Source organism: Rhinolophus hipposideros (assembly GCF_964194185.1).
Source record: "Rhinolophus hipposideros genome assembly, chromosome: 15".
Taxonomy (NCBI): domain Eukaryota; kingdom Metazoa; phylum Chordata; class Mammalia; order Chiroptera; family Rhinolophidae; genus Rhinolophus; species Rhinolophus hipposideros.
In genome coordinates, this window is record NC_138061.1 from 22,377,712 (window position 1) to 22,405,392 (window position 27,681).

A 27,681-nucleotide genomic window follows, 5' to 3' on the forward strand; every position below is an offset into this window, starting at 1 on the left:
CACCCCCATCGTAGGTCCTGTGGATTATTTGGAGCTAAAAGCAGAACTCTGCATTGTCTGGCTAGTGTTTTAAGCAGTCCGGGTATTTCTGAAACCTGACTCTGGCATACATCATACTGGCATTCGCTCCTGACTTCACATCGCTGACAAAACTGATAAACTTGCCATCGACGTTCTCATCCCAGGCTTTGATTCAACAGTGAACAGGACAGGGTCAGGCAGACTCTGGGTATGCTCACCCATCCAATTATACGTCAGCCCAACCATCCCATCACCAAGGCCCTCACGCTCCTGGATGCTCAGTGGACCTTTCCCTGTCTTGTTACCAATGACATTAAAAGACATTCTCAAAATGTCTTACGAAACCCCACCTATGTAAGGTCTACAGGACTTCCTTTGTTTACCAGGTAGAAGTAGGTAACTTGTTTCTAAAAAAGACAATGAGGATGGTCTGGTAGGTCTGACTCTTAGTGAATCCATGCTGACTCTTGGGGTTCACTTTTTCCCTTAAAGAGTGTCACAGCCTACTTGCTGAATAATGTAGTCCAGAATTTTCCCTGAGAGTTGACACAAAGCTCTTCTCTAGGGAGTCAAGATGCTTTTTCCATCCTGGAGCTTCTGAGTGCTTCCAGTCTGCCAACAGCTCTTTCCCATTCCCTCAAAGATTTCTAACATCAACCTTATGAATCTTATCTGCCCATTTGCCTAGGGTTCTAGGGCATAATACATGTGGACCAGGAGATGTGAAATCATGGCTTCAATGCTCTTATCAATGCAGTGTGACCCTTCCTGGTATGATAACCATTCTTTTTGAGATGGAAACATACTAGAATCTGAGTAAATTTTGCTTTCTTTCTACCACCTATTAACTTTACTGTCCAAACAATGGGGCCTAGGTTTTCTTCTTGTTTCAAACAGAAGTACAAAAAATAAAGTCCTTTTTGCTGGTCATAGCACTTTTTTGCAAGACTCAGTTCTTCTTGAGTTTCAACTTTTTTTGACCCTGTTCCTTAAAGTCTGTGCTGGTACAAACACACTTCTCCTTCCAGCTTTTGTTCAAATGCTTCAATAATTTTGACTTATGGGGTGGCCGGTTAGCTTAGTCGGTTAGAGAGCGATGCTTGTAGCATCAGGGTTGCTGGTTCGATCCCAGCATGGGCCACTGTGAGCTGCGCCCTCCACAACTAGAGTGAAACAACTACTTGATTTGAAGCTGATGGGTCCTGAAAAAATACACTTAAATAAATAAAAATTAAAAAAATGTTTTTGAGTTACATAATTGATTCTCTACATATCTATATTGGTCCCTGGAAGTATTACACCTCCTTTTAATTTTCAGGAGATTATTCACAATAATAATATTAAAAAGTGCCTTTTATTGAATGCAGACCATGGTGCAGTTCCTATGTTAAACTCCTTTCATTTTTACAACCCGATTATTTTTCCGATTTTATTGATGAACTGAAACTCAGAGACTTAAATAACTAGCCCAAGGTTACAGAATGAGCAAATAAAGGGCTGAGACAAAATCCCCAGGTCTTCCTGACACCAGCTAAAAATGTAACCACAATATTTCTCCTTAGGAACCTTCTATCCCTTTGAGTGGGCTTTCTTCCGGGGGTTTCAAGGCCATGAAGACACATCTATTTTTTCCCCTGAACTCTTAAAAACAATTGCTTCCTAGAAGGCAGAGCAGGGCTTCCCAAAGGGTATTTGATGGAATTTTAATTTAAAAGAAGCTACTAAAAAGATGTGGCAAGGGCTGGTTGTAATATGCTGCATCTCAGATTAGGGACTCATAAAATATTGGCATTTTGAAGACTCTGAGAAAAACCTCAGCGGGCAGACAAACTGGTTTCATTTTGCGTAAGCCAACATCTTCCAGAATACTCTTATCATTTAACACCCAACAAAACCCCCTAAACGACTATGGGGACCCTCCCTCTGGGGACCACTGGCCAGCTATTGCTCTGACAGGGCACAGGGCTTTCCCTCGTGAAGTCAGCTCTGCCCAAAATGCTTTCTGCCAAGGTCCTGTCACTTCTACTCCACCAGCCTCTTTGATGGTCAGAATTAGATGCACAGCTGAGTGTCCCTCATCATTTTCTTTACCCCAAGACAGATGCTCTCAGGAGGCCTGTTGGCTGGTTATACACTCCTCACTTTCAGCTCTTTGCCTGATGCTGGAGAAACTGAAGTTCCTCTATATGACCAGGGCTTGCCTTGTGCCAATTTTGTGATTTTTACCTGGAAATGTGTCATCCTTTCCATTTCCTGGGCAGGGCAACCTTTAATAGCTCCTATAGTAACATTTCTTTGACTTTTTTTTTGTTCATTACAATAGTCTGCAGTCTTCCTACTTTCCCCTCCTCAGAAACAAACATTGTCATCTCTGTTAGCTGATACTTATTGGTGTTTACTTCAGTATTTCTAATATACTTTATTTCTTCTCTTGGGTGTTCCCTTTTCAGGCTTTACCTATAAACTTCCCACTATGGAAGATGAGCTTTTAGCACTCTGCCACCCCACCCTCCCACCTTCCCAAGATAAGTGTATTGTAAGTTGGTTTGGATAAGTATTAAGTGTTTACATTATTATAATATACCAAAGCTATTCACAACTGAGCCATGTAGTATACTATGATTACTCTTCCTTTCTGGTGTAATTTTCCTTGGATTTAATAACTGTCTTCATTTTCTACGTGTTTATCACTAATTCAATCCTGAATTAATTACCAATGGTCTATAGATTATCCCAAGACATTAAAATATATCAAGTATTTATCACTATTATCTTCTTAAAGACATTTTTCCGGAGGATGCTTCCAAACTACTCCAGTCCAAATCAGTTGCCTTCCATTCTTGCTGCACAGCTGCCATCATGGGATTATCCTTTACCTTCACCCAGGTGATTTCTCTCGCCTCTTTCTCATGTTGGATCCCAATTCCTACACTCCATATGTCTTCCTTACTCATTTTGATGGAGCGTATCATTTAGCAGATTTTACTTTATTTTTTAGTATGCTTTTCTCAGCCAAATGGTACCCTCTGATCTGCCACCCCCTTGGGTTTCCAGGCAAACAAAAATGCCAGCTTTACTCTGTGCATTGGTATGCAGACTTCTAAGATATCTTTTCCTGGGAATTGGCAAGTACCAATTCCTCTTTTTTAAATCCTTTTATCTTCTTTTACAGGCAATAGCCAGTGGTGAAGAGGCGTGGGTCTGGAGTCAAACAACCCAAGGTTCAGATCTTGTCTCTGACATTTATTCCCAGTTTATTGACCCTAGGTAAGTTAGATAATCTATCTAAGCCTGCATGTTCTAATTTGTAAAATGGGGACTACAGCAGCCCAAAACACAGACAATGCTCAATGAAAACTGCCTGCTCTGCCACAGAAACCTTTCTAGTCTAGGATTCCTCCTGCATTGCGAGTACTGAGGGGTGGTTTATGTATGGGATGGCTTAGACCAGGGGTGTCCAAACTTTTTTCAACATTTTTCACCAAGGGCCATATGCGGTAAAATACACAAACAGTCAGGCCACTCACTCGAGGTGAAGTGCATATTGCCTCACCTAGTTTATTTAAGTAAACTAAATATATTTTTGGAATTTGCTGCAGGCCAATTAACAATGGATTGTGGGCCGCAGTTGGCCCGCAGGCTGCAGTTTGGATACCCCTGGCTTAGAGGCATACCTCGGTAATTCAGGAATTGATCTAATTCTTTCCATTTATTTCTCCTTTAGCACCTGTCTACATACTACATTCTACATCTACACTTCCAACTGCATAAGGTGACTTTTTACATACCCTGAAACACCCTCTTCTTCCAAGATGCAGTCCTGATTTCTAGTACTGTATAGTTTACAATACATGCCCTTGTTCACCCTACCCACACTTTACAGACAGAAATTTATCCATGTTTCCGCTCCACCCTGGTCTTTTCACATTGAAAAGGCTTCATTTTTCCATCTTAGTCTAGGGGTATTGGTCATATTCTATCAGCAGCACGTGTGGAAAGGAGAGGAGCCGAACCACCAAGACTCCTTTTAGCCACAATCCCAGTCCTGTGACAGTGGTGACGTCTGCATTGGCCACACGTCTTGGGGCCTTCTCCTTGGGGACGCCCAGGAGCAGGAACCAGGGCATCAGGGTTGGCAACTATTCAGAAGAGAAGTGGGTTTGGCCTGCTGAGCCCAGCCCAACCTCTGGCTTCTGCCTCTAGCCTGAGAGATTATTCCTTTTGCTTTCAGATTGCTGACGAAAGCTCTGAACTTTCCAGAGAAAGAACCACTTGCAGGTCGGCCTTCAGGGCAGGATTGGAACAGGGTGTGGGTGGGGATGAGGGCACCAGCTCACCTCCACAGTTACTGTGAAGCACAAAACTGTATCACCAGGTCATTCTGAGACGTTCTCTGATAGGGACAATACCAGGAGTAAAAGGCCTCAAGAGGTTATTGGTAAACCCATAACGAAACTATACAAAGCAGTAATATTCATTGTAAACATCGTTAAGGATGGCGTGTGGCTGAAGAAGACAGAGTGAGAAAACGTGCATTAAGATTAGGGGATTCCTCAACCAAATACTAAGCCCTCTGAGCACCAGAGACTTCCACCCCAGCCTGTGCTCTGACTTTGGAGGGCTCCTAAATGAGCCCTCTAGCCAGAGCCCTTTGCTTTCCGTTTTTTGAGACACTGAGTTATTTCCTTTCTCTCTCACCTTTAAGCCTTCCTTTTCCCTTCCCTGGAGACGTGACTCATTGCTGAAGTGTTGGGTGACACTGGGGATCAAGGATGGGTGATAAAAATACTCCTGATTGTGCAACTTAGGAAAGGGGATGCAGTCTGGATGGAGAATTCTATGCACTGCCTGTGAACTCCGAGGCTGGGGTGTTAACAATGGCCAGGGCTTCCTCTCGTTGGGGAAGTGGAGCAGAGAATGGAGTTCAAACACAAATTCACCCCAGTCGGATTTGCTGTGGAGCCCCTTGTTCTGCCCTTTCAAACGTGTGTTTCTGAGAAAGGCACATAAATGCAGGCACTTAGCACGACAAATTTGGATCACAGAGGCCTGGCCCCTTCCTGCCATGAGCCCTCTGGGGCCTGGCTGGGGCCCTGAGAGCAGGCCTGTTTCTTTCGGGGTTTTCTCTCCAGTGAAAAGACCCGTACTTCCCCAGTGTGGGAGGGGTGAGGGAAGCCAATGCAACAGAGGCAGGCTCCAGGCGGACCACTGCACTGATGCCACAGACACCTGAGAGCAGGGTGACCAAAGACTGCCTGCATGCAATCAGCAACAGCAACAGCCCGGCTGTTTTCCCAGAGGGAAACTCACCTTCCTTCACCCAGTTCACTGGATGCAAAGTAGATATTTTCTTCTATGTAATCTTCATGAGCCTCAAGGCTGAGCAAAACAAAATAGTTTTCTTCAAAGGATGACTCCCTAGCCAGGTCACAAGCTATTCACAATCGAGGAACAGAGGCAGCGACGTCACCCCACCCAAGAGGCTAAACAGATGGGAGCAGAGACACTCATAAAAATGGAGAGAAATCTATGTGTGTCCATGTGTGCGCACTGGAAGGAAGGTGCAGCTGAGACTGTCACAACAGGAAAGTTCACGCTACAAAATCTTAATTCGTTCGCCAGGAAATTAAGGCAAAAAGGAAAACAAAACAAAACACACAAACCTTAAAACCGGTGGTGCAATTTCAGAAGACTGAGAAAGTTGGCTCAGCAATGATGGTTAGTTTGCTTTTTAAAGGTGCCTCAGTGACAAAGTGCTCTTCCCACAGTCAGGAACCCTCCCCACCAACAAGTGTGCACACACGTGTGTGAGCGCTGACCTCTCTGGGAGGGTATGCGACCCCCGAGAGCTCCCTACATGTCCCCCAACCTCAGTTAGTGAGTCACTGGCAGAGGGATGAGGAGGAGTGCGGGGCCACTGCTGCAGGTTCCGCACCAGAGTAACAGTTTACAGAACGGCAAGCCTCCCGACACGATGCAGCGGCTCGCATCCTCTGACTCACTGCAGAGAGGCTGGGGCGCGAAGGCCAGACTCCGGACAATATTCCGTGTCCAACCAGGCAACCTCAGACAGAGAAGACGCCCATTGACTTTTTCCCCCCAGGTCCCTACAAGTGTCGGCAGGCATGGTCCCTAAGCCAGGCTGTCCTAAGTAGCACAAAGGAGTTGCTTTCCGTGTTTCCCAAACTCACCCGGGCAGGCAGTGGGAAGGGAGGCGCCAGCAAGCCCAAGGAGGCTTTTTTCAACTGATCATCTTGGGAAAAACCAGATACAAATTTCACGGCTGGAATGCAAGAGTTGTGAAATGCTGGAAGAAGCCCCAAAGAGGGCTAAGGACTCTCCTTCCGGGAAGGTGGCGGGCGGAGGGTTGGCAAGAGCTAGTGAGAGAGGAGCAGGTTGCCCAGAGGGGGCCTGCCTTTCTGGGAAGAAGGAAGTAAGGTGGAAGGAAGGAAGGAAGGAAGGAAGGAAGGAAGGAAGGGAGGAAGGAAGGAAGGAAGGAAGGAAAGAAGGAAGGAAGGAAGGAAGGAAGGAAAGAAGGAAGGAAGGAAGGAAGGAAGGAATCCCCAAGCCCTGAGGTGGTAGACGGGCCAGCAATAGGGTTGGTTTTGTTTCTGAACATGAAGAAAACAAAGCTTTGTGTCAAAAAGTAGTTCTGGTATAAATGAACCAATTATGACACAGCTTGTTATCTCTGGGATTTGGTAGCACAAGGCTGACAGCATGTCCCCTCTAGAATTAAATACAACCAGTAAGCTTCTAACGTGAGGTGTTAGCCTTGTCCTGGTGTCACATGAGAGGACTCTATTCTTGCTCTGACAACTTAAAGGAGGTCCACCAGTGAGGGTTATCACTACCTCAGAGACACAGTCCCTGATCACGGGGTCCCAGGCGGTCCCTGATCACGGGGCAAGGAAGATCACACCATCTTAATGGATGACAGGTTGCCGTAAGCGCCACCCTTTTCTAACCCGGGGCAAATTATTCATTAGCCTCTCTGAACCTCAGTCTCCTCATCTATAAGATGATTTACTTCACAGAGTGACTATGAGGATGAAGTAAATGCATATGGTATAAAGCACTCGGAACATTACTTAGCACGTAGTAGGTACTATTTAAGTGAAAGCTGCCATTGAGGAGTGAAAAGAGAAAGTGCCTGACTCCCAAAGTAGGCTCGAGCCCAGCTGCTAATGTCCAAAATCCATCAGCTCCTCTGAACTGCAGCTTGCTCGGGCCACATTCAGACCCATGAAGCCCCATGCTTCAGAGCGCCCCAACCCAGAAAGCCTGACTAAAGGAAAAGCAGACACGCAGACACAATAAGGCCCACGCTGGTTGTTCCCCCATAGGGAGAGGAGCAAACACTGGTGCCAGCATATTTGGGGTTGGCTTTCTCCGTTGCAATCCGTGTGGTTTATCTGAAATGGGGTCAGGTCCCAGAGTGGGCAGCACAGATATTACAATTGTGCTTGCTAATCTGAACTGAGTCCATCGTCATCGATCCTGAAATAATAGGGAACTGGAAGCTGGAGTCCTGAGAGATTTGAGGGGTGTGTTGGAAAATGTTCTTGGCAAAGGAGGAGGAACCATTTCTCAACCAATTGCTAACAAATTAGTAACCAGCACTGAGAACCTCAGAGGAGATGATCTGATTCTCTCCGAAGTGCAGATTCCGGCACCTTGGAAACCTGATTGGGTACTTGAGCTGCAGGGAGGGGAGACACCCCAAGGGCTGGCACCTCTGGTCTGTTCCCACCCATCTCTCTGTAGCTCAGCCAACTCAGGCCAAAGGACGCAGGCTGCAGCCTCTGCCTGGGTCTACAGACAGCCCTCGGACCAGATCCGAGCCCACTGCCCAGTCAAGAGGCGCTGAGTATGGGCTGTCCGTGTGCAGCCAGGGATCCAGAGCCTTGTGCCCCCTTGCCATGCCTGGGGGCATAGCAGCTGGCAGTGTGACCTAGATAGGGAGTGAGAGCTCAGGCCTATCCCGACAGACAAGAGGGGTAAGTGGCGTGTGTCTCTGTTGCCCAGAAACAGCGACCTTCCAGAGCTCGGAGCAACCTGGACTAAAACTGTCTACAAGTTGTCGGCAATATGCTTGAGCCTTTAAGCCTTCTGGTGATAGTACCTCCTGGCCTATCACCAACGCCAATGGGGCCCCGAGGGAGGAACCAACCTTAGGGCACAAAAAGCAGTGTGGCCCTGGGACAGGGTCCAGACTCACAGGTGGAGAGTTTCCAGATGCCCTATGACCTAACCTGGCCATCTGTTGCTGTCAAGGGAGACCACGGTACCTCGCGGCAGCTACTCCAAGGCAGTTGGTTGGCGGCGAAAACTGCTCTGAGGTGGCAGCGGAGGCTTCTCCTGATTCTTACCAAGGAGCTGAACTCTCATGATTTCTGGATGGCAGACTCAACAGGTGAGCCATCTTGGGCAGCCGTGTTCCCAGAATAACTCTCCCTGCTCCATAATCTGCTCCCAAGTTACAGCCTTAACTTTAACCAGCTGGGTCTCCCTGTTCCATCCTTGTCAGCTCCCTCCCCTGCTTGTTAAAACTCTATGGCACCTTCAAGATCCATCTCATGTTCCTCCTCCTCCGAGAAGCCCTCCCTAACTACTCCAGGTCATGCTGACTGGTCTTTCCTGCACTGCATCAAATCACTACCACTTCTGGGGCTCAGGGATGAGCATCTGAAGCTAGAATTCAAAGAAGTAGCTATTTCCAAAAAATTGCATCTACAGCCAGACTCACACCAATTAATTAATTAACTAATTAAATTGTTTCAAGCTCATGTGCCCCTAAAAGAGCCTATACCTCACATGGACCCCTGAAGCCTGCCATACAGTTAAGCATGTAATAAAGACTTTAGAAGAAGGCTATGTCACCCTGGTCTTGCAGGAGTAAGCTGCTCCCTTTTAGCCCAGAGCACAGCAACTTCCTCCCTGGCAGGCAAGGTCCCTACTCTGGTCTGCCAGCTCCCAGGTATCCCATCAGCAGCTATTCCCCAGAGCTGCCCTGGGTCTAAGAGCAGAGGGGGGTGCCCAGCGCCAGCCCTGCCCACCATTTGTCCTCTATCAGAGGAAGAGAGGTCAGCAGGAAGCGGATCTGACCTCTGGGGTGGCCAGTCTCTCCCAAGGGCTATAGGGGCCCCTGGACAGGCAGCAGAGGCCTGCAAAGGACTTCCCTTCCCTGCCCTGGGCCCCATGGAAGGAGGCAGGAAGAAGGGCCTCGGTGCAGGCGTCCAGTATGGGGCTGGCCAGACAGGGAGGCCCCTGGAGTTGCAGCTATCAGCCGGAGACCAGGCTCCAGGAAGGAAGGAAGGGCAACTCTGGCCGAGGCCGAGATAAGGAGGGGAGTTGTGCTCAGCACAATGGCCTCCCACAAGGCTGGGAGGCCCCAAGTCAGATTTTGCCCCAACCTGGCCTCCCGTCCACTCTCACAGCCCATGTAAATATTTACTAATGTTTATATTACTGCTCTGCTGGGTCCCCTCTGAGGCCCTTTCCTATGACCCACAGATCTGTGTGCCCCAGACCCTGGGCCCCTCTAGCAAGGGCTATCAGAATTGTTCTCTCTCATGCAGGCCCTTCAGGACAAAGCTGCCCCCTTGTTCCAGCCCTGGGACACTGTTGTCAGAAAGCTGCACTACCGCTCTGTGGTGGGGAACTTACGGGGCCCGGTCATGGGTTAGGCCATTCTGCCGCTGCGGGTTGATTGGCGGAAGGACAGGTTTGCTGTTGATCTCAAGTCCTCTCCTCAGGGTCTCCCGGATCTGCTCCGTGTCTGTAACAACACCACTAAGTTGCCTGGTGGCCCTTTGGGCTCCCAGCATCCCCCAACCCTGTCCCCGGAACCTGGCTCTGGACACGTGCTGGAGACACAACACCATGAAGGCCTCCTGAGCCTGTTCCAGGCATCAGCTGTGAGATCTGAGTGAGTGCAGTGCGGGGACAAAGGGCAAATAAGGCACCACGGTCTCAAGAAACTTTGGGTCTGAAGAGTGCCATTCCTGTAGAAGACAAGGGGTGGCCTCTGACTTCGGAAGGACACCCTCCAAGACATGGCTCTGCTCCACTGTCCTTTCCTTCCCTGCCTCACAACCCCCAGCTTTAACTGTAACAGAGATCCAGCAAGTGATTACCCAGGACTTTGCCGTTGCTCGAGACCCCCAAGGGATTCTGCCCACTGAAATGTCAGGAAGGATGGCAAGTGCCCTGCCATGAATGGGCAGGTGTCTTTTACACAAGTTTCTGGGTTGTGGGTGGTCAGCGGGTATCTGGCCGTGCTACTCCTTCCCCCTGGGCCAGGTCAGTGAAACACTGAGGTTATCTCCCCACATTGTCCCAGGGTACCATGCCTCTCCATGGGGCTGCCAATGGCCAGCAGGTGAGAGAGGAATCTCCTGGTGGGATTAGTTCTTTGCAAGGTGCTTTGCTGGTCTTTGGGTGAAACCTATTAGTCTGGTCCCCTATATTGAGATTTGAGTCTAAGACTTACCTCTACAAACTGCAAACTCATACAAAAAAGCAAATAAATGAACGTTGCTTGCTCAAAGGGTAGGCTTCGAGTGGATGATGGAGGAGATTATTAACTTTTCTGTTTGACTTATAATAGCATAGATTACTTTTACAATTAAAAAAAAATCTAATAATGGTGAAATTTTGGACAAGACTATGAATCCCTCCTTAAATCACCTCTTTTGTCAAAAGCAACAGAATGATTCCAATAACTGTATACGTTACCTCAGAACCTCTCATGGGTTTGGCACACCATTAGAACAAGCAGGAAGAAAAGAAAGGGGTCAGACATTTGTGCTAAGGGTTTACGCTGTCCCTTATGGAAACAGAAAACCTTGTATACGTGCTACCACATATGCAGGGATTTTATTTAGAACTGAAGATATCTTATTCTTCAAAAAATAAGACGGAAGAATAGAGAAAGGAAGTAGAAAAAAAAAACAGCTGTAAACACATGTATATGTAAATGGCTGCTTGTCTCTTGAAGTTAGTTATGGATGCCCTTTGCTAAAAACCACAACTGTTTCTATAGCCAAGACCAACATGGTGAGCTTCCAACAGGAGAGCCATATCCTCCTTCTCCAAGGCCCCACCCAGAATGCAGTGGGTACAGGGTCCTCTGCCCACAGCCCCTTGGACTACATCCTCAGGACAGTGAGGTGGGGAAGTTGGCAAGCTGGCCTCACACTCGGGCCCCTCCCCTCTAAGGCCTGGGAGGGCCTGAGGCCAGAATGACCCTCGGGTCTGGCATGGCTTCCGGGCCAGAGCTGGGCCTTGTGTCAATCCCGTGGGTGGCCGACGCTTATTCACTTGGGTGGACTGTGGCCTTTTCCTGTAACTGTTCTCTGGCTTCCACTCACCTCCATGACCTCAGAATGCAAGGGGTAAATCTAAAACATAATGGTCGCTGCTGGTGGTGCATTTGAAATACACACAGGAAACTCAGGAGAAATGGGCCAATAAAGCTCCCTTAATTCCACCCTGCTGGAAGACTTCACATGCTGTTTAAATACTGTCAGGAATGAAGCTATTGAATGGGCTGTTTATGTTAGAGACTCATCCTATAGAGACTGAAAACCAGGCCTGGGGAAAGAAAAGGGGGGAAGGCCGAGGGACGTCCTACCTTTGCCAGAGAGCCTCCGGGGCTGTGTGCCAATGCAGATGCTCCGGCTGTCCTCATCGTCCTCAGGGGGCCGGCTCAGGTCATCCCAGGCACACTTGGCGCTGACGCCGCTTAGATTGGAGCCGTCCGTCTCGATGCCTTTGTCAACTCTCTCCTGCTTGGAAACAACCAAAGAGCCAGAGTTTCTTCAGTGAACCGGCGGCCTTAGGTCACCACCACCTTTGCAGTTTTACTGAGCCCTTGTAGGCGCTGAGCACAGGACAGGTGCTAGAAGAGCAGGGTCTCTGATCTTGTTCTGCCCTGGTTACTGATGCATGACCGTCTCTGCCTGCCACTGGACTCCTCCAGGGGAACCAGGGATTAGGGCAAGCCAGGAAGAATGAAAATCCCAAGAGAAGCTTCTCCTCTATCATCAACCTTCCAGTAAAATGACCTTTACACCTGTTGTGCAGCCTTGACTCCGCCCACCCCATCCTGCCTGTGTAGCTGATGGGGCAGAGTCAGGAGCTACTTTCCTGAGGAAAGGCACAATCCTTCCTCTCCTCTCCTCACCCAGGAAGAAGCCCCCCCACTGCCCCACCCCCCGTCGCTGCTACAGAGGACAGGATGGAAGCCTGCCACAGGTGGGAGAGGCCGGGACTCAGACCAACCTCTCCCTTGGCTCCGGGTCTGCAGTTTCCTCTTCTAACAGCAGGGGGTGCAGTCACACAGTGAACACCACCAGAGAGCCCAAGGGCAGGACTTCCTGCTTTGCTAACTTGTTTGGCAAAGGGCTCTGGATGGAGTTGCTTTTCCATTTCTTGGAATGAAATGGGGGCCTGGAGGGCACTGAGCATCTGCAGACCCCACCGGAGGCCCTGCTTTCGTGCAGGCCTTGGCACTGTTGAGTCCAAACACTCTCCAAATGGCCTCACCAAATGGTCTCAAGAAAGAGTTACACCCAAATATCCCTGTGGTTTCTGTAATGTTGGGCTTTGGATTCAAGGTCATCTGGAAGGCTCTAGCAACCTTGCTCACATTCACTCACATGTGGGCCAAATAAAGCTCCTAAGTGAGCACCTCAGGAAGAGTCCGCACCTAGCTGTCTGCCTGCCCTTCTCTCCATGCCTCCACAGGCACCCAACGGGCCTGCTGGTCGGCCAGGGAGCCTATCTGGGGAAGCACAAGGTAAGCTTACATAAGGTCCTTATTTCCTGAGACCAGGCCCTGCCCTGGACGCCTCTGTCTCATCAATCACACGCTCCTCCTTTCCAGTGCTGCCATTAGCCTGGGCAAAACTGGGATGCTGAGCAGTGCCAGGGAGAGGCTGATGACAGGGAGCAGCTCTGCGCTCCAGGCAGGAGTTTGCTCAAGGTAGAGTCTGAGCTTTTCCCTCTCCACTGGTCAACCTGAGGTCCCCTCACTGAAGCAAAGAGCTGAGGACACCTCTTGGCTCAACGAGCGGAGACCACTTACTTATAAGTAAACAAACAACAAACAAACAATCAAACAAAAGTTAAGACCCAGAGAAGTTAAAGGGCTTGTTTAGGCACACAGTTAGCTAGTGGTAGAGCTTGGAGCAAAGGACCAGGAGCCAGCTCTAAAATGAACCACCTGCAAGCAGGCCCCAGACTGGCACAAGTGAGCACAGAGCCACCAGGAAAGAAGGCTGGACTTTCTCACCGAGGTCCACCTGCTTGCTTTTAAAGACAACTAGGTGCTCTTGGTCCTGCTGGCCGGTCTCATGGGAGCCTAAAGACTAGGAAGAGAACTAGTCCTGGCACGCAGAGAAAGGACAGACTGCTTACTCTGCTAGTGCAAAGGACCAGGTTCTTTCTTAGCTCTTGGCACTTATGACAGGAGCCAAACAACAGCCCAGTGTCCCAAGCTGGATCCCAGTGTGGCTGTAGAACAAGGGCTTAGGGAAACAGCCTTAATGGTTCCTGGTTCTTGCCTAAGCAGAAGCTACAAGGAAACCAAGTTTAAAGTAGAGATAACAGAGGATCTTGGCAGCAATTTGAAAACGTCAGTGTTAATGGTGCTAGGAAAATAGAGGAGCATCATGTGTGAATCAGAAGGACTTCTGCCCAAGAACTCATAGGTCTGTAGTACAGAACCCAGGGACTGTGGCTACGTGTGTCCACTTGCTACCTCTCCCCTGCCACCTCTTGTCCCTCCTAGAGGACATGGAATTCCTGGCAGCTGCCTATGGCCTACCAGATTTTAAAGAGGCATAAAAGGTTCAGAGACGGCAATGACCTGCAACTGGCAGGGGCAAAGAGGGAGGCAGACTCAGGCCAGGCACATCATTAGCTGTCGGCTGCTCCTGCTTCATAAGGAGCCCGTAAGAAAGGAAGTTATGCTCTGTGTGGCTTTCAAAATTCATCTGCGTGCGAAAAGAGTGCTTCTTTTAAAAAACCAAAGGCGACACTGAAACTGTATACAGCTGGGCTACGTTGAGTGGACAACTGCAGGCCTGTATGTATGAAGACTTCCTTTATGCATCAAGGAATGCCAAGCTCCCCAGGGAAAGTTGTCTGACTGCCCAGGAGGAAAATGTAATTAAAAGAGGATGGGATCATTTGACCAATCACGGCACTCCTTGTATTTGGGCTGTGGGGTCCATATCACCTATTCTGTCTGTTACGAGGTGATGGAGGCCGCGGTGGGATGGCTCCTTGAAAGAAAGTCTGTTCTTTTAAGAAGGGGGAGGTGGGAAGGTACTAGGCAAACGACATCCACTATATTGATTTTCCTTAGTTGCTGGTGCTCTTATTTTTTTAAGTCAGGATTATTGGTATATGATCTGTGTATGATTTTCATACAACAAAATTATCCTTTGAAATGTAAAAATACATGTGTCTGAGAGCAGGTTCCCTAGCCTGAAATCTCTGCTCCCTTATGCGCTCTGCAGAATTCAGGGTACAAGTTCCAAATCACGCCAAATTTCTATTCACTCACAGATAAAGCTCCTCCGTTTTCCCAGGATGAAAGCCAGTGTTATTTGGAAGAAGCCTAGGCACAGTGTGCTAGAAAGGTTTTCCTCACTCAAGACATACTTGCAGGTGTGGATCGATCTCAAATATGGTCTCTCCCCTCCGCATGTCTGTTATCAGCCAGGGGCCGCCAGCACTGTGGACAAAGAAATGGAACCAGATGGTAACTGAGGGGCTGGGCTGGGCCTAGAACACAGGGGAGTGATGAGGGGAAGGGGGCCATGAGGGAGTGAGTCGTCAGGAAGCCCCGATATGAAAACCAGTGCCTGAACAACATGGTAAGGGAAAGCCCACGTGTGGAGCAAGGAGGGACTCCCAGCTCCAGCCTGGGAAGCCAGGCGCCTACCTCGTAGGGAGGGAGTGTACTCACATGGGCACCGTCCGCAGCAGCTCCAGGATGCCCTGCCCGTTCCACTGCTGGGCTGCATGGAGCTCCTCAGTGCAGACGCCAACAATCTGAGACCCAGGGATAAGATGCCATTCATGTTAATGGCCATTCCTCCCACTCACTGAGGCTCTGTAAGTGTCACCTCAAGTGATAGGACCACAGGCAGGGTGTATGCTCAGGGGCCGGTGCATCCAAAATCGGGTGGTTCCTTTAGGAGGGAATAGTTGCCTGGCCAAGGTATGGATGGGTCCACATATGGGGGCACTGAGGCCTGATTTTTGCTCTGCTGTGATAGGTCATGTATCTGTTGACACCAAGTCTAGCCCTAGATCGCAGAGGGGAAAATCAGGGCCCTGCCAATTCAGGATGGGTCCCCAGTCCATGGCCCTAGAAACAGGGAAGGTCCAGAGGGACATTCCTGCCCAGTCTAGGATCACGGGGACCGTGAACAGAGGCGATTCTGAGACCCTTCAAGCTCGGAACGACGACCAGAGGCCTTAGCAGCTGGCAGAGAAGCTCCCTTCCTTATCAGGGGCTGAGCCTTTGAGTAAATCTCAAGGGAAACAACTGAACCTTTACATTGTAATGCCAAGGAAGGCCCCTGCAGCTGGGGTGAACGCACATCCCTTCTGGGTGGCAGCAAATCCAGCCCAAAGCTGCCTTCCTGCTGGGAGCTCCTGCACCTGTGGCTGCCTGGGTCTTAACTATTTCGCGGAAATACCCTCCTCAGCTATAACCATTTTCTCCTACCCAAATGGCTCCTGTCCCTTCCTCCTTCTCCTATCTCAGCAGGTTACATCAGACCACCTGAATCGACCTGACAAACCATCAGAGGGAACAGAAAACAGGAGAAGAAAGAGGGAACTTCCCGCTCCCTTCACTCCCACTACCCAAGCCCTCCAGCCCTCCCAGAACTTCTCCCACAGGGAAGGCTCAAGCCCATGTCCACCTGTGCCTCACCTGGAGGAAGGTAACTACCCCAAAGGGTGTCTGCACGGGTTGCATCTGTGGGTCCTCTGTCAGCAGCATGTGCTGAATTCTTGACTCACTGTTATCCAAAGGGCTATGCCAAGACACATGGTCCCCGCTGCAGAATGTGTTCTCTGTAGGAGAGACAGGAGGATCCTCAGTGTGTGAGGCCCTGCATCCAGGCTTGGAAACCAACCTGGGATCTGATAAGCCCAGGCTGGGAGTCTCCCCAGCCTTCCAAGGTAGCCCCTGTGAAGGAGGTGGAGCATTCACACAGATGGAGCAAACCAAACATATTCCTGCTGGTCAGTTCTGCCAGCCTTCGTAGAAAAGGATAGGCTGCTAGTAGGCATGCTCACTTGGCCCGGCAAGTCCAAAGCCTTCTGGCATTGGCTCCACTTCCCCTGCACCTTCACTTATTTGGGGGGTGGGGGTAGGGCAGCCACGACCGGGTCTACCAAGAAAGAATAAAGTGATTTATTGTGGGGCCACCTGAACAGAAGTCGACAGGGAGACTGGAGGGCAGTGAAAGCCTTTCACCTTGGAAAAACAGACCAGGATTTGTGGTGTTGCTGAAACTGTGCTCAAAAGGGAACACCTAACCTTGGAGGTCCTTGGAGATCTGTCAGCAGGTTCCCCCAGCTAGACAGACTGAGGGAACAGTTCCTCAGGGAGGAACACAGGAGGTGTGAAGTAAATGGAGGTCTGAATTGTGCCTCACACACCTTGGCAGAGACATAGAGCCTGGAGGGGTAGCTGTTTCCATGAGGACACACATTGTGCCCAGGCTGCCTAAGACAAACATGTGCAAACACGGCCACCTCATAACCTCACCACTGAACTTCACACAGGCCTATTACTTTAAAAAAATGTGTTTAAGAAGTGGAACCACAAGGAAAGAACCACCCACATGGGATGAAGTCCTCCACCACCCTGACACTTAGGGTGTCCTGTGAAAAGTACTCTGCACTTACCAGCCTGTATGCATCTATAGGTTCTCTAGTTTTTTCTTCTAATACATATGGCAGCACATCATTTTGCACAGTTCACTTAATTGTGTGTCTTGGAATCATCGCACATCGGCACACAGAAAGCTACCTCATTCTTTAAATGGCTGTGTTCACTGTGGTCTATCACATATGATCTGGGAATCTCAACAGCTGAGGTCCCTTCACTTTTGATCAATATTTGAGGCAAGGAACACACACACACACACACACACGCATGCACGCGCGCCTGAAGGCTCCCAGGGAGGCCTGAGAAAGTTTCTGCTCTGACATACGTGTCTTGGTCTGAATACTAACTCCCTCCTGTGTCAGGTGAAGTTACACAAACACCTTTTTTGTCCAAGAGACAGGCTTAGGTACCCACTCTTCGCAGATCCCCTCTCCTTTCACAGAAGTGTATGTCTACAAGCAGCCTGCATTGCCTACAAGTTAGAAACAATGCAACAGATAAAAAGACTGAAGTAGTGATTAAAACCTTCTTCCACAACAAAAAGTCCAAGCCCAGATGGTTTCACTGGCAAATTCTACCAAACATTTAGAGAAGAATCAATACCAATTCTTCACAAACTTTTAAATAAACAAATAAAAGAGGTAACACTTCCCAATTAATTCTATGAAGCCAATATTACTCTGATACCAAGACCTGACAAAGGCACTACAAGAAAACTATAGACCAATATGCCTGATGCACACAGACACAAAAATCCTCAACAAAATACAGGCAAACTGAACACAGCGACATATTAAAAGGGTTATACACTATGACCAAGTGGGATTTCACCCAGAAATGCAAGGTTGGTGTAACGTAAGAAAATCAATATAATCTACTACAGGGTTTCCCCAAAAATAAGACCTAGCAGGACAATCAGCTCTAATGCGTCTTTTGGAGCAAAAATTAATAAAAGACTGTTATATTATATAAGACCCAGTATTATATTATAGTAAAATAAGACCAGGTCTTATATTAATTTTTGCTCCAAAAGCAAAATTCAATCTAGGAAAGTCTTTTCAGCAAGTGGTGCTAGAACAACTGGATATCTACACACAAAAGAATCAAGTTAGAACCCTTCCTTGCACCACAAACAAAAATTAATTCAAAATGAATCGCAGGCCTAACTGTAATAGCTAAAACCATAAAACTCTTAGAAGAAACACAGGAGTAAATCTTCTGACCTTAGATTAGGCAATAAAAATAGACACCAAAAGCACAAGCAACAAAGGATATATAAATTGGACTTTGTTAAAATTAAAACCTTTTGTGCTATAGACAGTACCATCAAGAAAATGAAAAGAAATGGAAATCAAAGCCACAATGAGATACCACTTTACAGTCATTAGGATGGTTATTATAGAATAAACAAAACAAAAAAGCAAACAAAAACAACCCAGAAAACTGTGTTGGTGACAATGTAGAATAATTGGAACCCTGTGTACTGTTGGTGGGGATGTAAAATGGTGTAGCCACTGTGGGAAACAGTATGGCAATTTCTCAGTAAGTTAAATACAGAATTACCATATGATCTAATGATTCTCCTTCTGGGTATATACCCTAGAGAATTGAAAACAGAGACTCAAACACATATTTGTACACTCATTTGTTTACAGCAGCATTACTCACAGTAGCCCAAAAATGGAAGTAACCCAAGTGTCCATCAATGGATGAATGGATAAACAAAATGTAGTGTTTTATTTTTCAGCCTTAAAAAGGAAGGATATTCTAACACATGCCACAAAAATCAATGAACCTTAAATTAAGCTAGTCACAAAAAAACCAACACTGTGTGATCCCTCTTATATGTGGTACCTAGAGTAGTAAATTCACAGTGACAGGAAGTAGAATGGTGATTGTCAGGACTGAGGGAGGAGAGGAATGGGAGTTAGTATTTACTGGGTATAGAGTTTCAGTTGGGAAAAATGAAAAAGGTCTGGATATAGATGTTGGTGATGGTTGTACAACAATGTGAATGTATTTAATGCCACAGAACTGTACACTTAAAATGATTAAAATGGTAAATTTTATGTTATGTATGTTTAATCATAATTAAAAATAAAAAGAAAATGAAAAGGCAACCCTCAGAATGGGAGAAAATATCTGCAAATCTGTATCTATCTGATACGTATCCAAAATATATAAAGTATATAGTATCCAGAGTATATAAAGTATATGGTATCCAGAATATATAGAGGGACTTAGAGCTCAATAATATAAAGCAAATAATACAGTTTTTAAATGGGCAAAGGATCTGAATAGCTATTTCTCCGAAGAAGATATGTAAACAGCCAATAAATATATTAAAAGATGCTCACCCTGATTAGCCACCAGGGAAATGCCAATCAAAACGACAATGAGATACCACCACTTCACACCTGCTAGGAAGGCTAAAATAAAAAAAGACAACAACAAGTGCTGGCAAGGATGTGGAGAAATGGGAACCCTCATACATTGCTGGTGGGAATGTAAAATAGTAGAACTGCTTTGGAAAAGTTTGGTGATTCCACAAAATGTTAAACATGGAGTTACCATATGACCCAGCAATTCCACTCCTAGGTATATAACCAAGAGAAATGAAAACATGTCCACACAGAGTTGTACATGAATTTTAACAGCAACATTCTTCACGACAGCCCAAAGGTGGAAACAACCCAAACATCCATCAACTAAGGAATGGATACATAAAATGGGGTGTATCTACACAATGGAACATTATTTGACAATAAAAATGAATGATACCTGCATGCTACAACATGAATCTTAAAAACATTATGCTAACTGAAAGAAGCCAGTCACAAAAGACCAGATGTGATTCCATTTAAATGGAATGTCTAAAATATGCAAATCTATGTAGACAGATTAGTAGTTGCCTAGGGCTGAGATGGCTAGGGGGAATGGGGAGTGACTGGTATGAGGCTGCTTTTTGGAGCGATGAAAATGTTCTAGGGTTCACTGTGGTGATGGTTTCAATAAAGATGTTAGGAAGGAAGGAAGGAAGGAAGGAAGGAAGGAAGGTAGGAAGGAAGGAAGGAAAGAAGGAAGGAAGGAAGAATCTGGGGGAGAGGCAAAGTTGGTGAAACAAGAAAAAGGCCCCGGATTCCCTGTTAGTACCCCCTCATGGTAAGCAGCCTAGCCTAGGAGAAGCCTGTCTCATAAAGCCCAGACATCACTGCATTTTATAGGTCTCCATGACCTGAACAAACACCTAACCAACACTTTCATTGTCTACAAATAAGGAAAAGATCCTTGAGACTGCCCAAGCTCATGGGGCAAGTGCGTGATGATGGGCACAGAGTACCATTTCCATAACTTTGAGTCATTCATAACACTCATTAGGGTTTTTAACATATCTGTACCATTACCCACCAGTATTTTTCTCTGTAAAATTGACTTACTTTTTAAATAACCTATACAAACTTACTTTAAAAAGGAAACTTCATATCACTCTACCAAATGAGGAAAATAAAGGGAAAATCAGTGGTGCTTACCATAAAGTACATGATAATTTGATAACTTCAGAATTGAATGAAAACAAAATGTTTTTAATTTCTAACAGATACTGTGGCTTACCTAACACTGTTTAACAAAACTGAAATGAACAAAGGTTAAAGAGCTGTTAGAGGTTTCAAGAGTCGTATCAAACTAACGAAATCCGCAAGATGAAGTCAGAGCACTGAAAAGGAAAGAAGAGTCCTCACTATTCATGTTGCTGAATACCGTGTCCAGTTAGCACCCAACTTCCTGCTGGCTTGGGCAAACCCTGGCACGGTGGTTAACTTTGCAGTTGGAAAGGCCTTGTTCCTATCTGCCTCTGCCCCTTACTAGTTGTAAACCTGCACAACTTGCACAACCACAATTTCTAAGCCTGTTTCCTCATCTGTAAGCAGGAAACCGTGTGCCTACTCAGTGTGCTCTTCATGGCTGCGTGTCACTCCTGTGCTGGAAGACAGAACAGCAACTCCCACCCATGTCCTAGTCAGTCCCTTTACCAGGAAACAGGACCCGCCAGAGCCTGTAGTTAACAGCAAGTGCCAGTAGGTGGCACCATCACTCCTGGTTTAAGAAAGAGCTGGGCCAGTTCCTTCCAGGGCCTCAGGTCTAGCTCATGTCTGCTCTGTAGAATGCACCCCAAACCTGGTGGGGATTTCGGATGGAAACAGGGAAAAGACTGAAAAGGTTTGGAGCCAGGACCTTTCATTAACCAGAATCGACATTTATTTTAAAATAAACATTGTGCAAACCTAAACTGTTTAAGTGAAGACTGACCAAAAGGGACTTCATACAGATTTAATTTGGCAAGAAACGCAATTTAGGCAGCTGGGAAGAGAGATCCTAAGGTGGGAAAGGGAGACAGACCCAGTGGATCTAGGCCCAACAAACACTACCCTGTGTGTGTGTGTGATCAAAATTTGGCAAAATGTATTAGTGATTTAAAGGGGAGGGGAGAAAGCCTAACTACCCACATAAAGGTTTAGAGAGCACAAGGCGAACCATCTTCCAGCCTGGGGCTGGGTCTTTCTTGCCCAGCCTTGTGCAGTGGGAGAAATAGACTTATTAGCTCTGCTGTGGCCAAGAAACAGTGTTTCTTAACAATGAAAGAGCCTTGGTCACAGTTTTCAAGCCTGGGACAAAGCCACAAAGGGCTCATTCTTGAGTCCAGTCTGGTCTTTATACCCCGGATGTTTGGCCCCATTCTGTGGGGAGCCACCGCGGGTCTCTGCACTCAGGCCCCAGCGCCCACCCCAGGAAGCTCTCAGCCCCGTCAGAGATTTCAAATGCCAATAATCCCTCGGTTGGAGGCCCAGCTGTTCTGTCCAGTGGTTAGAGGAGCTTCTTCCACGCCCTTCCTCTCTCTGGCTCCCTGAAGTATCCTTACCAAGAAATTAGGATGTAAATCCCTGGGACCCCTACCAAAACGACACAGCAGAGGGGCCACCTGCGGTCTGAAGGCAGGCCATCTCAGGTGAGGCCTGGGTGCTCACTTTCCATCCCCTTCTCTCTTCCTGAGCTCTGCCTCCAAGTAGTACCATGAGAAACCTCCTTCAGCTGCTGCCTGTTTGGCAAATTCACCAGAGGGGAAATACCACTCTAGGGTGGCAAAGAGTCCAGAAACTGCTAGGTACGGTTCTGTCCTTGCTTAGTTGAGAGAAAGGTTTCATTACTCTATGTTTCTTTCCCCATTAACCAACATCTCCCTGGCAAGAACTCTTAAGAGTTGGAGAGTGGGGGGCTGAATGGGTTTGCAGATTTTACCTGGCCCCTCAAATTGACCCTACCCCGCCCCCCACCCCCAAACATCCAGCTTAAGTCACGGTGGTTTGAAGTTGGACTGTGCCAAATATAATAAGTTAGCAAAATCTAGGGAAATGGGTTGCAGAAGAAAACAGCTATTGTTTGAAAAATAATTAGTGCTGCCTTAGAAACACTGAGAAACAAATATATTCTTCAAGAGTCCTTAATTCATCCCACCTCTGGAGAACAACTCTTTCCATCCTGTGTGAAAGTACAGTCCCAGAGATATTTTACACAATAGTCCATGCCCATCCCAATGATCAGAATCAATAGGCTTGGTCTGAGGAGAATGAGTTAACAGTGTCTTTTGGAGCTCAGAAGAGTTGGCTTCTCATGGCTAAAGCTTGGAGCCTGGAAGTCAAAAGCCCTTTTGAGTGTTCTAAGATGGATACATGCTTTCCGGGGGTAGCGGGCAAGGGCAGGAAACCCAGCTGAACCGTGCCAGGTATCAAATGAGGCTGGTCTGCAAGAGGTGGTTTAGAGACCGGGAAAATGGAGGTGGCCCAAAGCAGGCTGGCAGAATGGAGTCTGTCAACTGTGATGTCAAACTTCTGAATAATGGGGTAGCCATTACAGTCTCTCAAGAACGGGTCTCCATCCTTCTTGCCTTCCCGGTACTCAGAAATCACCCTGACAACCAAGGTCTGAGGTGCTCCTAGGAGGGCTTAGAAGTTCTTCCCTAAAATGCCACATGTGCCCAATATTCCCCCAGCAATACACACTGCTGACAGGGAAGGGTCAAGTAGCCTGTCCTGTCTCCGGAAAGTTCCAAGATGAAACCAACAGACATGGGGAGAATTTGGCAACTGCCTAACCCCACCCTCCCGAGAAGGCCCAAGCTGCTACTGCAGCCACTGTGGGCTGCTTGAAGGAGCTAGGCCCAGAGAAGTCTTCTTCTGAAATTGGAACAGAGAACCTTCAAGTCAACTGAAGGCCTACAAACTGAAATGTCCTTATAGGGGCAGAAACATAAATCTGCACAGGCCCAGGGAGCCTCATGACCCCCGTCTCATCCTCCACTCCCCCGTTAGAGGACAGAACCAGGAGGTTTTGCTAAATGAACCATCTCTGGCTAAGGCAGTGGAGAAGGTCAAATCCAAAGTCAGTCCTGTTGGCCCATGCCCAGCCCAGATGCTCCTAACTGGGACCACTTAATCTGCCCACTGGATCCCTCACATAATTTTATCCTAATTTCTAAAGCCCAGGGGCTTTCTCCTTGCTTTAAGCCAAGTCTGGGGGAAGGGAGTGAGGATGTGTGTGCCTAACCTATTTGTTTCTTGGTATATTTCCAGAAATGAAGAGCCTACAAAATCTTAGGAGGTCATAGGATACAGGACAGCCTGATGTCACTGCTGCAGATTATATTTCTGGAGCCCTTAATGCACCCAGGAGATGTTACACTCATTCTGGGGAGGGGATGACCTCAGGCATTGCACAGAGGGCACTGTGGGACCCGCCCTCGCTCTCCATCCTCAAGCCAAAGCTAAGAGCTCAGCTCAGAGCCTTGCCGCGGTGGTGAGGCCAAGGCCCGCCCTAAGAACTCCGATGGCGTTCACAGCAATGACGTATGCAACATCACTAGGAGCAAGATATAATTACGTCCTGGGCAATTCCCCTCTAACATCCAAGTTCTGCAACTTGGATGAGAGGGTAAGAGTGGGATACTCTGGAGTTTAGAGGCTTTGGCTACAAAGCCTCTGTTCTGTTTAAACAACAGAATTTGGCTCCCCTGATCTTCTCTACACACGTGCACGGCAGACAAGACGCTTGCAGAGAAGGAGATCCCAGGAGCATGACTGCACAACCCACTGCAGGGTTTCAAATCAAACTCCTTCTAAGAAGGGCCAAGACAGAAGCCTTTCTTTAAGAAAGAAAAAAATTAAAACACAAACAAACCGCGGGGAGAGGGGGAGGGAGAGAAACAGATTCTCTGTACGTGTTAATGAGCTTTTGTGGCTAGCAGGCAGAGTTCTTCATAGCTGGATGGATGGTAGCCAGTTGGAAAGTTTTTCCAACCTGGTCAAGTGGTAGAAGCAAGAATTAACCCCCTTTCTTCCCCCACTCCCCACACTTTTTTAATGTTCTGAATGCAGTTTCATGACTTGAAAAGTTAATTTGAGTATTTCGTTGGAGAGCTTCCCTCGACTAGTTCTGTCTGATATTAATTTGGTTAAATGTGGTTGCAAGACAACTGTGCGGGAAATGGATGTGCTGTACCACTTCATTAAATAAAGAAGAGCGAGAGGAGACATATTTGTTCTTACAAAACTGAAAGGAAACGTAAAGGATGTTTCTTCTAGGTTTTGCCTAGAATCAAAGAAATCGCCAAGGATTAGAGCTAGTCAGAGGAGACTCAAAATTGTTTCCCTATGTATGTTCTCAAAACCTCTGGCTCTCCAGCTTCCTTCCTCTCCCTCACAGCCACAATCACAAAGGCAAATAATGAAGCATCAAGAAAATCCCTTTTATAAGCCGAGAAGCTCAGCAAACTGGAATCTGGATATAGCAAGGGAGGTCGGTGGGCTGGGGACCTCACCCAAAAGCCAGTCTTGGGCTGGCTGCAGACCTTCCAGGACTAGTGCACTCTCTGGTAGTGGCATGGTGCCCCCAGAAGCAGACTGCGGATTTCAGACACTTACCTTGTGTCCACACACACAGGGCCATGGCAGGACAACCTCATTCTCCCCTGGAGGAGGGGGGGTCCCTCAACTGCCAACAGAACTCAGCAGGGGTTTACCCACCACAGCTTGTAGCTGTCACCAGTCAAATCCTATTCATTCATCCACTCTGTGGCCTGCCCTTCTGTTAGGAACCAGTCCTGGCTCACCATTTTAAGAGAGCCTTGCGTCCTAATCTAGCAGATGTTTTCACTTTCCTTTTAAAGCAGTTTCATCTGTGTAGACACCTGTCAGTATGGGATGGAAGAGTCTTCTGCCCAGAGGCTTGTCATTGGGCAAAACCGGCCCTGGTGCTTGAGCTCTCATTCACGGGCACAGAGGGACACCACCTACACGCAGGTCAGGTTCCAAGCCCCTTTGTTCTTAAAGCCAAAGTGACTAAGGTCAAACTTTCAGTCCTTTTATGCATTTCACTACCACCACCGCCCCTCCACCCCCCGCCCCAAATGTCAGGAGACTTTGAAGCTTTAAAATCAAGCATATGCTTCTACTCCTTTCATCTTTTTCCTGAAGAAACTAGTTAAATCTACAATGAAAATCCATGTAGCTGCAAGACACATGTGAACTAGCAAAGTCACTCTGGCGGGCCACATGGCAGAATCTATTAATATAAAAGGTATGTTCCCTTTGACCTAATCGTCTACTTCTCAGTGTCCACTCGAGAGGAAAACACGTCCACAGGGAGGAACAAATAAGAACGCGCACAGCATCTGGGCCTGCTTGGCAACAGTGGGGAGATGGAAACAACCGAAGTGTACATCACGAGGAGGATGGTTCAATTATGGTTTATCGGCACTACAAAATCATAGGCAGCAGCAAAAAGAATCAGACAAATCTTTATATAGTGACATGGGAAGATCTCTTAAGATATCCCACTAATTGAAAAATCCAATTGTGAAGGGCAGTACGGTTTCACTTACATCAAAGGAGGGACAAAGAAACACCCAAACCATTTCTGTAAGTACCTAGAAGATGAATGTGTAGAACAAAAGTTGCAAGGACCCACCTCAAAGGATGAAGTGGGTCCCTTCAGGGAGAGGCCTGATACTGGCTTGTGTGGTCATGGGAACTTTACCTGCAGAGTCTGAATTTTTACCTCAAAACATGTATTGATGTATTACTTGTATACTTAAAAAGGAACAGAAAGAAGACAAACCCCCAGCCCCGTACCTCTGATGTGCAGCGGGAACTCCTTTAGCAGCTCAGGTAGGCATCACACTGGCCACTGAGGGCGGTGGGACACATCTGCATGGGCCAGGTATCCAGGCACCATCGTTGGCTCACACCTAAAATGTCACCAGGGGCACTTCCACCAGTGTAGCTTTTAAGTTCTTGAACAAATGTCCCACCTTCTCCGAAATCACCCAGACTAGTGAGGCTGGGTCACCTTGCCACAGACTTCAAACTTTTCCTGTTTCTTTATTATTATTATTTTTTCTTCTCTTGGTGGTTATGGTCAGTTACATAAAAACAATCCCCTTTCTCTCCCTTGCATTTTTTGTTCTTAGTCCTATTTCTGCACATTGGTTTTTATTAGCACTTTCAGTATTTTTACTGCTTTGCAGCTCAGGGTTAACACTGCCCTTAAAACATCTAAAATCTAAGGTCCAATGGTAAACACATCTATAGACCAACAACTGGTCAGGCCCAGGTAAAGATACTACACATGCCTGCTACTCCCATTTGTCAGGGGAGCAAAGCTGCATGTGTACCTATGAACATTTCTAAGTCAAAGAACTTCAGCATAGCCCTCATTTTACCTAACTTCCAAAGAGGAAGGGCATCTTGCCCCACAGAAGTCTGGAACTCTGGAGGGACACACTACTCTAGGATAAACTTTTTTACTTTGTTGTAATTTTGTGTTTGTTTTGGGAGTGGAGAGAGTTGTGTGTTCTTGGCTACAGAGGCGCAGACAAAATAAGCGTTTTTGTTTCTCCTTCAGGAGAGCGGACAATGACGCTGGACTGTAGCTCTGGCACTTTTTCAGGAGAAGAACCTGGTTCTGCAGTGGCTCTATGTACATATAGCATTTGGTTTCCAATTAACATGAAGAGAGAAACCTTCTGAAACCAGGTAAGTTGTTAAGTAGATCAAAAAAGAAATTCTTATCTCAAGTGCTGTCCTCATTACAGATAACATGTCTATCTTCATCCAGACTGTAAGTTCAAATGTAACCAGGAGTGGACCTGGGACCATTTGGTGGCAGGCCTGGTATGGAGCTCAGGGTTTCACCCCAACACTCTCAAGAAGAAGCCGCTGCTGAGTGAGTCACTAGATCTAGTCAGGCAGCAGAGAAAACTGGAGGAATCAATCAGACCAAAGCAACAAACCTCAACCCTTCTTCCCAGCCACCAACCATACTGAAAGAGTGAAGAGAAAGGAAAGTATATGGTATGGAGGTGACCTGGGCACTGGAGAACCTGGTTTCCAAGGAATTCTTTCTCATTTAATCCACCAGGGCTTGGCCAGTCAACCACACAGCGTTAGAGTTCAAACTTCTCCAAAGCACATTAGAAAATTGTTTTTCGCTCCTGTTCTGAAGCTTAGGTTTCAGAAACAAACAAAACAAATAACTTGTTATTAAGGTGAATTACATCAACGTAGAGAAAATAATACAATGAACTCCCATATACCGACCACTTGCCTTTAATAATTATCAATTCATGGACAATCCTGAATGATCTATAACCACCAATACTCTAACTTCCCACCCTATCCCCA

At 47.1% G+C, this 27,681-nt stretch overlaps 1 protein-coding gene across 2 annotated transcripts in view; it reads right to left on the reverse strand.

Moving 5' to 3' along the window:
- Positions 1-27,681, reverse strand: part of SUFU (SUFU negative regulator of hedgehog signaling) — a 95,080-nt gene that overhangs the window by 19,930 nt on the left and 47,469 nt on the right. The window contains exons 4-8 of one of the 2 annotated variants that reach the window (XM_081075282.1): positions 15,983-16,125; positions 15,005-15,090; positions 14,698-14,770; positions 11,660-11,813; positions 9,691-9,802 (exon numbers count right to left, since the gene is read on the reverse strand). In XM_081075282.1, the coding sequence (XP_080931408.1) occupies positions 9,691-9,802; positions 11,660-11,813; positions 14,698-14,770; positions 15,005-15,090; positions 15,983-16,125 (568 nt within the window). Of the gene's footprint in view, positions 1-9,690; positions 9,803-11,659; positions 11,817-14,697; positions 14,771-15,004; positions 15,091-15,982; positions 16,126-27,681 lie in introns of both variants that reach the window. The other variant, XM_081075281.1, reaches the window with a different exon arrangement.